This window comes from Pecten maximus, chromosome 15 (genome assembly GCF_902652985.1).
Source record: "Pecten maximus chromosome 15, xPecMax1.1, whole genome shotgun sequence".
NCBI classification, from domain to species: Eukaryota; Metazoa; Mollusca; class Bivalvia; order Pectinida; family Pectinidae; genus Pecten; species Pecten maximus.
In genome coordinates, this window is record NC_047029.1 from 38,531,922 (window position 1) to 38,544,530 (window position 12,609).

Here is a 12,609-nt window from a genome sequence, read left to right on the forward strand (position 1 = left end):
AAACCTCTAGTACTTTTCAAACAAGGGAAACCTATATATAAAATTTAAGATTTAGGCACCAAAAGGAACCTATATATATGGAATTTGAGAAAGATTCCTTCAGTGCTTTCTGAGAAATAGTGATAACAAACTTCAATTGTCAAAATCCAAGATGGCTGCTTGTCGGCCATGTTGTTTTCCGATTGGTCTCAAAATGCAATATGCATAACTAGGCACCTGGGGGAACCTACATATGAAATTTCAGGAAGATCCCTTCATTAGTTTCTTAGTAATAGTGATAACCAGTTTCAATTTTCGAAATCCAAGATGGCTGCCTGTCGGCAATGTTGTTTTCTGATCAGTCCCAAAATGCGATATGCATTACCAGGCACCAAGGGGAACCTACATATGAAATTTGAGAAAGATCCCTTCAGTGCTTTCTCAGAAATGGCAATAACAAACTTTAATGGTCAAAATCCAAGATGGCTGCCTGTCGGCCATGTTGTTTTCCGATTGGTCTCAAAATGCTATATGCATAACTAAGCACCAAGGGGAACCTACATAACAAATATGAAAAAGATCCCTTTAGTACTTTCACAGAAATAGCGATAACAAACTTCAATTGTCAAAATCCAAGATGGCTGCCTGTCGGCCATGTTGTTTTCAGATCGGTCTCAAATTGCAATATGCATAACTAGGCACTAAGGGGAACCTACATATGAAATTTGAGAAAGATCCCTTCTGTGCTTTTTGAGAAATAGCGATAACAATCTTCAATTGTCAAAATCCAAGATGGCTGCCTGTCGGCCATGTTGTTTTCCGATTGGTCTCAAAATGCAATATGCATAACTAGGCACCAAGGGGAACCTACATATGAAATTTGAGAAAGATCCCTTCAGTACTTTCTTAGAAATAGCGATAACAAACTTCAATGGTCAAAATCCAAGATGGCTGCCCGTCGGCCATGTTGTTTTCCGATCGGTCCCAAAATGCAATATGCATAACTAGGCACCAAGGGAAACCTACATATAAAATTTGAGAAAGATCCCTTCAGTACTTTCTCAGAAATAGCGATAACAAACTTCAATGGTCAAAATCCAAGATGGCTGACCGTCGGCCATGTTGTTTTCCGATCGGTCCCAAAATGCAATATGCATAACTAGGCACCAAGGGAAACCCACATATCAAATTTGAGAAAGATCCCTTCAGTACTTTCTTAGAAATAGCGATAACAAACTTCAATTGTCAAAATCCAAGATGGCTGCCTGTCGGCCATGTTGTTTTCCGATCGGTCCCAAAATGCAATATGCATAACTAGGCACCAAGGGAAACCTACATATGAAATTTGAGAAAGATCCCTTCAGCTCTTTCTCAGAAATAGCGATAACAAACTTCAATGGTCAAAATCCAAGATGGCTGCCTGTCGGCCATGTTGTTTTCCGATCGGTCCCAAAATGCAATATGCATAACTAGGCACCAAGGGGAACCTATATATGAAATTTGAGAAAGATCCCTTCAGTACTTTCTGAGGATAAGCGATAACAAGAATTGTTTACGGACGGACGGACGGAGGGAGGGACGGACGGACGGACGACGGACCACGGACGCAGGGCGATTTGAATAGCCCACCATCTGATGATGGTGGGCTAAAAAGAGAGGCAGTGTCTTGGGAGACATTAGAAAGAGAGGCAGTGTCTTGGGAGACATTAGAAAGAGAGGCAGTGACCTGGGAGACATTAAAAAGAGAGGCAGTGACCTGGGAGACATTAGAAAGAGAGGCAGTGACCTGGGAGAGATTAGAAAGAGAGGCAGTGACCTGGGAGACATTAGAAAGAGAGGCAGTGACCTGGGAGACATTAGAAAGAGAGGCAGTGACCTGGGAGACATTAGAAAGAGAGGCAGTGACCTGGGAGACATTAGAAAGAGAGGCAGTGTCCTGGGAGACATTAGAAAGAGAGGCAGTGTCCTGGGAGACATTAGAAAGAGAGGCAGTGACCTGGGAGACATTAGAAAGAGAGGCAGTGACCTGGGAGACATTAGAAAGAGAGGCAGTGACCTGGGAGACATTAGAAAGAGAGGCAGTGACCTGGGAGACATTAGAAAGAGAGGCAGTGACCTGGGAGACATTAGAAATAGAGGCAGTGACCTGGGAGACATTAAAAAGAGGGGCAGTGACCTGGGAGACATTAGAAAGAGAGGCAGTGACCTGGGAGACATTAGAAAGAGAGGCAGTGACCTGGGAGACATTAGAAAGAGAGGCAGTGACCTGGGAGACATTAAAAAGAGAGGCAGTGACCTGGGAGACATTAAAAAGAGAGGCAGTGACCTGGGAGACATTAGAAATAGAGGCAGTGACCTGGGAGACATTAGAAATAGAGGCAGTGTCCTGGGAGACATTAGAAAGAGAGGCAGTGTCCTGGGAGACATTAGAAAGAGAGGCAGTGTCTTGGGAGACATTAAAAAGAGAGGCAGCGTCTTGGGAGACATTAAAAAGAGAGGCAGTGACCTGGGAGACATTAGAAAGAGAGGCAGTGACCTGGGAGACATTAAAAAGAGAGGCAGTGACCTGGGAGACATTAGAAAGAGAGGCAGTAACCTGGGAGACATTAGAAATAGAGGCAGTGTCCTGGGAGACATTAGAAATAGAGGCAGTGTCCTGGGAGACATTAGAAAGAGAGGCAGTGACTTGGGAGACATTAAAAAGAGAGGCAGTGACCTGGGAGACATTAGAAAGAGAGGCAGTGACCTGGGAGACATTAACAAGAGATCCCAGAGGGATCTTGGCGCCCACCATTGAATGTTCTTCATATGTTCCATGTCAGATTGATCTTTTCTCTACTTTTCTCTTCTTCTAAGTCTTACTAATAATCTGTGTAAATTCAGAAGAAACCTCTAGTACTTTTCAAACAAGGGAAACCTATATATAAAATTTAAGATTTAGGCATCAAGGGGAACCTATATATGGAATTTGAGAAAGATTCCTTCAGTACTTTCTGAGAAATAGCGATAACAAAACTTCAATTGTCAAAATCCAAGATGGCTGTCTGTCGGCCATGTTGTTTTCCGATTAGTCTCAAAATGCAATATGCATAACTAGGCACCAAGGGGAACCTACATAAATATGAGAAAGATCCCTTCAGTACTTTCTCAGAAATAGCGATAACAAACTTCAATTATCAAAATCCAAGATGGCTGCCTGTCGGCCATGTTGTTTTCTGATCAGTCCCAAAATGCAATATGCATAACTAAGCACCAAGGGGAACCTACATATGAAATTTGAGAAAGATCCATTCAGTACTTTCTCAGAAATAGCGATAACAAACTTCAATGGTCAAAATCAAAGATGGCTGCCTGTCGGCCATGTTGTTTTCCGATCGGTCCCAAAATGCAATGTGCATAACTAAGCACCAAGGGAAACCAACATATGAAATTTGAGAAAGATCCCTTCAGTACTTTCTCAGAAATAGCGATAACAAACTTCAATGGTCAAAATCAAAGATGGCTGCCTGTCGGCCATGTTGTTTTTCGATCGGTCCCAAAATGCAATGTGCATAACTAAGCACCAAGGGAAACCAACATATGAAATTTGAGAAAGATCCCTTCAGTACTTTCTGAGAAATAGCGATAACAAACTTCAATGGTCAAAATCCAAGATGGCTGCCTGTCGGCCATGTTGTTTTCCGATCGGTCCCAAAATGCAATATGCATAACTAGGCACCAAGGGAAACCTACATATGAAATTTGAGAAAGATCCATTCAGTACTTTCTCAGAAATAGCGATAACAAACTTCAATGGTCAAAATCCAAGATGGCTGCCTATCGGCCATGTTGTTTTCTGATCGGTCCCAAAATGCAATATGCATAACTAGGCACAAAGGGAAACCCACATATGAAATTTGAGAAAGATCCATTCAGTACTTTCTCAGAAATAGCGATAACAAACTTCAATGGTCAAAATCCAAGATGGCTGCCTGTCGGCCATATTGTTTTCCGATCGGTCCCAAAATGAAATATGCATAACTAAGCACCAAGGGGAACCTACATATGAAATTTGAGAAAGATCCCTTCAGGACTTTCTCAGAAATAGCGATAACAAACTTCAATGGTCAAAATCCAAGATGGCTGCCTGTCGGCCATGTTGTTTTCCGATCAGTCCCAAAATGCAATATGCATAACTAAGCACCAAGGGGAACCTACATATGAAATTTGAGAAAGATCCCTTCAGTACTATCTGAGGATTAGCGATAACAAGAATTGTTTACGGACGGACGGACGGACGGACGGAGGGAGGGACGGACGGACGGACGGACAACGGACCACGGACGCAGGGCGATTTGAATAGCCCACCATCTGATGATGGTGGGCTAAAAAGAGAGGCAGTGACCTGGGAGACATTAGAAATAGAGGCAGTGACCTGGGAGACATTAGAAATAGAGGCAGTGTCCTGGGAGACATTAGAAAGAGAGGCAGTGTCCTGGGAGACATTAGAAAGAGAGGCAGTGTCTTGGGAGACATTAAAAAGAGAGGCTGTGTCTTGGGAGACATTAAAAAGAGAGGCAGTGTCTTGGGAGACATTAGAAAGAGGGGCAGTGACCTGGGAGACATTAGAAAGAGAGGCAGTGACCTGGGAGACATTAGAAATAGAGGCAGTGACCTGGGAGACATTAGAAAGAGAGGCAGTGTCTTGGGAGACATTAAAAAGAGAGGCAGTGACCTGGGAGACATTAGAAAGAGAGGCAGTGACCTGGGAGACATTAGAAAGAGAGGCAGTGTCCTGGGAGACATTAGAAATAGAGGCAGTGACCTGGGAGACATTAGAAAGAGAGGCAGTGACCTGGGAGACATTAGAAAGAGAGGCAGTGACCTGGGAGACATTAGAAATAGAGGCAGTGACCTGGGAGACATTAAAAAGAGGGGCAGTAACCTGGGAGACATTAGAAAGAGAGGCAGTGACCTGGGAGACATTAGAAAGAGAGGCAGTGACCTGGGAGACATTAGAAAGAGAGGCAGTGACCTGGGAGACATTAAAAAGAGAGGCAGTGACCTGGGAGACATTAGAAATAGAGGCAGTGACCTGGGAGACATTAGAAATAGAGGCAGTGTCCTGGGAGACATTAGAAAGAGAGGCAGTGTCCTGGGAGACATTAGAAAGAGAGGCAGTGTCTTGGGAGACATTAAAAAGAGAGGCTGTGTCTTGGGAGACATTAAAAAGAGAGGCAGTGTCTTGGGAGACATTAGAAAGAGGGGCAGTGACCTGGGAGACATTAGAAAGAGAGGCAGTGTCCTGGGAGACATTAGAAAGAGAGGCAGTGTCTTGGGAGACATTAAAAAGAGAGGCAGTGTCTTGGGAGACATTAAAAGAGAGGCAGTGTCTTGGGAGACATTAAAAAGAGAGGCAGTGTCTTGGGAGACATTATAAAGAGAGGCTGTGTCTTGGGAGACATTAAAAAGAGAGGCAGTGTCTTGGGAGACATTAAAAAGAGAGGCAGTGTCTTGGGAGACATTAGAAAGAGAGGCAGTGTCTTGGGAGACATTAAAAAGAGAGGCAGTGTCTTGGGAGACATTAAAAAGAGAGGCAGTGTCCAGGGACACATCAGGGAGTGAGACGTACAGTGCCCTGGAGATGTTCGAAAAGGAAAGAAGAGAGAAAATCTTGAAATCATTAGTTGCTTGTGACAAAACATGCAATGGGGACAAATTCCATCAATTTTTATACCATTATTCTCTAATCTGCAAAGCTCATACATTTGAAACTATATAATTAATGAAATTTGAGAATGATCAATCCACATGCAGATCCGATGGATTCAAGTACAGTTCATCATTTTAGACACTACATTATGAATATTTGATGATGTGTATTTTAATCAGATTATCAATTAAGTGCCTCCCTAGAATCAGAGATAACAAGAATTGTTTAAGGACATGAGAAAAAGATGATTTTAATCTGATGATTGTGTGCTGAAAACTGTATATATACTGGGGATAGTTTTATTCTGATATTCATTTTGATATCTTACAACAATTAGCTATATATAGATACAAAATACAACAGTATTGTATGTATGTCTAATTACCTTTGTAAGTTGACCAAGTCCTTGAGGCCAATAGTCACGATGTCTGTCGTTTGGGTAAAAGTTGACGGGACTTCTATCTCCATGGCGGAAAACCTTCACAGTAAGATTTGTGTCATTCTTTATTAGGATCATTCAACAGCAATAATATCTTAAAGTAAACTCTAACGGTTGATTTTTCAAAAGTTGGCATTTTTGTAGTCAAATAAAAATAAAGAAAAAAGCATTATTTTTCGAAATAAGAGGTCCAATGGGCCTGGATCGCTCACCTGCTTCTAATGCAACTTTGAAGTTATTTTATATGTCATTTATGCAGTTACTAAGCTGATTTACTACTATATTCAAAATCAGAGTAAGCTAGGTTTTTCATTTTAATTAATTTTGCAGCCCTTCATTTAAGCATACTATGTATACTAGCCCTTATCATGGCTCAAATCGTTATTGAAATATTTTAACATATCTAGTCCCTGCGACCTTGAATGTAGGTCAAGGTCATTCATTTGTACTTGCAAACTTGATAGACCTTCATCCAAGCATGCTACAGGCTCATGCAATATCAGCTCTTTGTGCTTTTTGGGTTATTGAGAATATGTCATTCAAATATTTTAGCATATTTAACACCTGTGACCTTGAACTAGCTAGGTCAATCAATTGTACAACCTTAATTGGTGGACCTTCATCCCAGTATGCTAATGGCCCAACATCAGCTTGCTGGGCAGGCTTCTTCACCCTAGCAGGCTACATGTCCAATATCAGGTCTCCGGGCAGGCTTCTTCACCCTAGCAGGCTACATGTCTAATGTCAGGTCTCCGGGCAGGCTTCTTCACCCTAGCAGGCTACATGTCCAATATCAGGTCTCCGGGCAGGCGTCTTCACCCTAGCTAGCAGGCTACATGTCCAATGTCAGGTCTCCGGGCAGGCTTCTTCACCCTAGCAGGCTACATGTCCAATATCAGGTCTCCGGGCAGGCTTCTTCATTCTTGAGAAGTCGTGTACAGTTTGTAATTGAAAAGTTGATGACAGACGGACAATGGATGTACAAAGGATTGTGAATGACAGACGATGGACGCCACACCACACACAACAGCATAAGAATAAAAATGATTGCTATGTGCTCACAATATCTGCACTAAGTATGCATTATATATGCACGATAGAATAAATGTATGTGGGATAGCTTTCATGGTTGATATAAATTACAAAGGGTAGGAATTGATTATGAATAATATTAAAAGATTAAGAACGGTTTTGATATAAAGATGATATACATCATTTCTAGAATATCCTACAAATAATTATATCTGTCAGCTTATCCATCTTGGATTTTTTTTAGAAAATAAAATAAAATGTCTAGACTCTTTTCAACAAGATAGCAGCAGCTGATGTTCAAACTGGGCTTTGGCCCATAACCATTACTATCACTCGCTAAAATTTATACAGTAGCTCAGCGCAAATGGTAACCTACCAACACTGATGGTTAAAATGATAAGCTACCAACACGTACTGATGGTTAAAATGGTAAGCTACCAACACTGATGGTTAAAATGGTAAGCTACCAACACTGATGGTTAAAATGGTAAGCTACCAACACTGATGGTTAAAATGGTAAGCTACCAACACTGACGGTTAAAATGGATATGATTCATGTTTGAATATTTGTAAATCACTTGCTAATACCCATAAATTAATTATAGATATCCATAAATTGTGGTATTTTTAGCCTACACTTTGGCTTGTCATAGTTGGAATAAGCAGTCTTAATTAGCAATTTACCAATGATGCAGAGTTACTATATGAAAAATAGGGATTGATAGCAAGACCTGTTGTAAACACTGACTGACACTAAAAGACTGTTAGTCTGAAATAAACATTTATTTGTAGCCAGCAAACCTTTAACATTGATATCCTTGTGCACTTAAAAAGTATACCTTCCTCATTTCTCTTCTATTGTGTCGCCATCATAACATTAACAGTATACCTTCCTTATTTCTCTTCTATTGTGTCACCATCATAACATTAACAGTATACCTTCCTCATTTCTCTTCTATTGTGTCACCATCATAACATTAACAGTATACCTTCCTTATTTCTCTTCTATTGTGTCACCATCCTAACATTAACATCACAGCAGCTATAATGGTAAAAGTAGAGAGGTTAAGTTCTTAAGCTCAGAACAAAGGGCCATGTTTAGTCTTATATTAAAAATAGCCAGAAATACCTTGCCCCTGTGCTCAGACTAGTGGGAATTAAATCTAATGTGTTAAGATGAGCGCGAGAGGTCGATAGTTCAAGCTCCAGCAAGCGCATGTGCTACAGACATGGGGTATTTTTTTCATTTAACTCGATTACATGACAAATGGTTTTGTGTAAACATCGGCAATTGTATCTGGTAACTAAAACCAAGAGTAACTTAGTAAATATTATGAATACCGGATTTTAACTCTTGATGTTAATTACCAGATACTTATGGTGTAAATTTAGTAAATTAAGCTTATACTAAAAAGTCCACTGTTCTCATTAGCCGCAATAGCCTGAGCTTCCTCCGGGTCAATATATAGGTATTTCTGGCTAGTATTTTTTTTTAAATATAAAACTAGACATGCCCCTGTGGCAAGAGGAAACTCGGGCTACCCTGTGGCCAGAGGAAACTCGGGCTACCTGGTACACAAATACCATGGCCTTAGTTTGTATATCTCAATTTATCCTGCAACTGCCACCGCATTGTCGGAATACACCCACCATATATATTTTTGCTGTGACGGAAAACAGCTGTATTTTCGACTGACGTTCTTCAAAGTGAAACTACGTTTAAAAGGCGAACGTATTTCTGTCATTTTTGACACCGTTTTACTTCAAAATGATTATTTTTGATGATTATTTTGATGACTGTTGCAGGATAAATAGAATACATGGTCAGTGTCTGAAAATATAAGCTGTATTTTTGGCTCGGGACAGAAAGACAAAAGGGGCTCGCCAAGGCTCGCCACTTTTGCCTTTCTTAACCCTCGCCAAAATACAGATTATATTTTAAGACACTGACCATGTATTTTCTATTTACAGTCAGAACTTCAAACGCCTGTGCCTGGTCCAATGTTAATATGAAATTTAGGTTACTGTAGTGCTTACCGCTTGAACCAAAACTAAATGGTCGCCTTTTACATTTTGTATCTGAAGTACAAGCAGCTTCAACAAAATCAGGAAAGGAGAACTCGATAGAATGGAAACTTTAGTTTTCTCCATCAGTTCGAGGAAGTGTGCCGAGTCAGTCGTGCCGAGTTGGCAGTTGTTGTGATTGTCATCCGGCTAAAAGGACTTAAATACTATCTAGTCAAAAGACGCCATTTATCGACTTTATAAGCCTGATTTCAATGTTGCGCCAAAAGGGAGATCGAGCCGAAGAAATCCGAAACAAAAAATAAACAAGAATACGATACGATGCATCATTCCGCTGAAAACGAGTTGAAGTTAATTCTGCGTTTGGTAAGCCAATGAGCTTGTCGCGAATCCCTTTAGTTAAGTCTCTGACTGGGTATCACTGTTGGTAAATAAAATATCTCCAATCATGGGCGTCACCAAGTCACCTTAATCTCGAATTAATTTAAATTCTGAATTGAAATATTACATTTTCAATAAATTACCGTCTGCATATAAGCAGCTTATTATTAATGATACATGTAAGAAGTATTTTATGGAAAGCCAAGTCGGACGTTATCAGACTTCTAAAGTTGTCTCCCTTCCTACCTGTCTTTGTTGGGTGCTTCAGTACACTTGTACCGAGAAAGTTTGAAATCAATGATGAACCTCTCTCCACAATTGCTTTGATGTGGTATATTTGTTAAGGGATGGTTACAGACAAATTAAGAATATATATTTCAATACATAATTATTTGAGTTATTTAGAATGACATAGCTATAGTTTATAAGTGGTAATCAGACTCAGAGAGTTTATCTGAAATATTTTTTTGTGAAACAGTTACACCATATTGTATTATAGTATTTATGTCGTGTCAGACCTGTTTTTGTTCATATGATCAAAATAGTGTTGTATTGATATTTTTTATGATAAAAACCGGCTATCTATATTTCTGTAAAACCATATACGTGTAACTGTCTTTGAGGTTTTAAAATATAATAACTTCTTATATTGTTTTTGTTGTGTAGATGTTGTAGTTGTAGAGTTGAATAAAGATGAAGTCGTAGAGTTGAGGTTCCTCTGTTTATTGGTGCAGGTATGTGTAGGTAGTGTCCGTTCGCAGACGGGTAGGAATCGACCTTGTCCGTGCAAAGCACGGCCGAAGGACCGGCGTGTCCGTGCAGACGGGTAGGAATGACCATGTCCGTGCAAAGCACGGCCGAAGGACTGCCGTGTCCGTGCAGACGGGTAGGAATGACCATAGTATGAATGGAAGGCTACTCTTTTATAATGATCATGATGTGCATTGGCCGGACAGATAGATTTCCCCTAACTTAATATGGTTATGGGGTTCGTGACCTGAAGTCTACATGTAAACACCATATTAATTATAACTACACAAAGATAATTGGATACTACCAGTATTACATGGACATAGTATAGATAACATCCAAGTTGTTTAGAGAACCGAGGTCCATCTAATTATTGGCAAATTAGCTAACATGTGTACATGTAGATATGATTATTTACCAGTTCTAGGTATAATTATATAAACTTCTACTGAACATATTACAGTACATTTCGTTTCTATGCAATTTAAAAGATTTCAAATTAGATATAATTTGACATCAAGCGTAAGCGAAATAGTCGAAATTAACACTTATTTTTAACATGTAGATTTAACAGGTTAAATCAAAAGTATGAAGTACATGAACGTTTTTATATACATATATGCATCTGTACATACATTCATACATTCGCACTGGTCAGTCCTGTCCTGTCCCGTCCCGTCCCGGGCGAAAGCCCGGGACAGAACATAGATGTTGTTACTCTGACTCCCAGGTAGTCGACTAAGCATATGGCTATACTCTTCCAATTTATACATGTACAAGCTTGACCTTTTGACATACAAGTAATTAACTATTTACATACAGTACACAAATTAGATAAGTACTATACACCAAACTTGCTGACATGGCGGGAGTTCATCTGGTGGTCATCTGGGTTCAATACACATTAATTATAACTACACAAAGATAATTGGATACAACCAGTATTACATGGAAATAGTATAGATAACATCCAAGTTGTTTAGAGAACCGAGGTCCATCTAATTACTGGCAATTTAGCTAACATGTGTACATGTAGATATGATTATTTACCAGTTCTAGGTATAATTATATAAACTTCTACTGAACATATTACAGTACAGTTTTTTAAACATTTTTTTAACAAAAAAAGAGCTGACACGACATAGATAAACAATAATACAATGATATATTATTGTAACTGTTTGACTGTGCACATATGGGTTGCCATTTAGACCAAACGTATGTCGGTAAGTCAACTTTGCAAAAATTTCTCAAATTTTCCAATTATTGATCAACACTAGTCATTTATTGATATCAAATTTTGATTAGCCGAACATAGTAATTATAATAATAATCTTTGAGCATTCTGATTATATTTGATATTGAATGGGTTTTTTTGTGATACAGCAGTGTCAAAGTACTGAGTATAAGTGTAATGATCATACTTAAAGTTTAGTGTTGATATGACTGCCGCTTTTTACAGATAAACACTGATAAAAGTCAATTTTCTTAAGGCTTTGGAAGAAATGTAAATATTTCGAGTATAGAGAATGATATCCAATTGATTACTTCGTAACAAAGGTAGCTTCGACTGTACTACATTGTAGTTGTTACACAGTCCAGTCCTCTATAGTGATGACGTTGGACGTTGGACTACATGTGAATATCACTTGATTTTATGCTCTTGATATCTCCTCCTCTCTAGAATAAATGGTGAAGATTTATAGCAAAAAAAACTGCAGTATGAATTGATTTTGATTTAGTTTTCAAAAGTCGTTATGTAATTAGTGTGCTATTTTTAGGCGTTCTCCCAGAATTGGCTTCTCCGATTTGGCCATAAGAAAGAGAAAAATGTATCATAAGAGAGGTTTTAAAAGGTAACATAACATCAAAGATCATATGTTTTCGGGGAATTTACTCAATATGTCTTAGCAATCAAAAACATTATTTGCTTTACTTATTTCATGTTTTATTTCAGAAATGAAGAATTCCGAAGTTTTACATCCTCTGAATAAAAGTATGAAAATACTTCGTTTAAGGAGTCCAATTACAAAACTTATTCAAGTCCAAACATGATCTAATCCTACACATGTAGAGTTTATTTACTTGTCAGAGGTTTCGCTTTAAATGCGATGTATGCATATTCATGAAGGCGAAATTGTGAGGTGTGAGATATGGGGGGAAACCTATAAATTGAGATCAGACCTGAGCTTCCACAAGGAAACACTGTGATCGATTGGCGGTATTTACAACATATCAATCATTCCTCGTATCTCACTTTAACAGTTCTGAAATTTAATTATCTTGTTTATACAAACTGTTGCTTAACAGT

The 12,609-nt window shown here is 39.1% G+C and overlaps 1 protein-coding gene across 2 annotated transcripts in view; it reads right to left on the reverse strand.

Moving 5' to 3' along the window:
- Positions 1 to 9,363, reverse strand: part of LOC117343146 (prostatic acid phosphatase-like) — a 52,327-nt gene extending 42,964 nt beyond the window's left edge. For both annotated transcript variants that reach the window (XM_033905465.1, XM_033905466.1), the window contains exons 1-2: positions 9,180 to 9,363; positions 6,057 to 6,149 (exon numbers count right to left, since the gene is read on the reverse strand). In XM_033905465.1, the coding sequence (XP_033761356.1) occupies positions 6,057 to 6,149; positions 9,180 to 9,293 (207 nt within the window). In that variant the 5' untranslated portion in view covers positions 9,294 to 9,363. The remainder of the gene's footprint in view (positions 1 to 6,056; positions 6,150 to 9,179) is intronic.
- Positions 9,364 to 12,609: the final 3,246 nt, after the last annotated feature.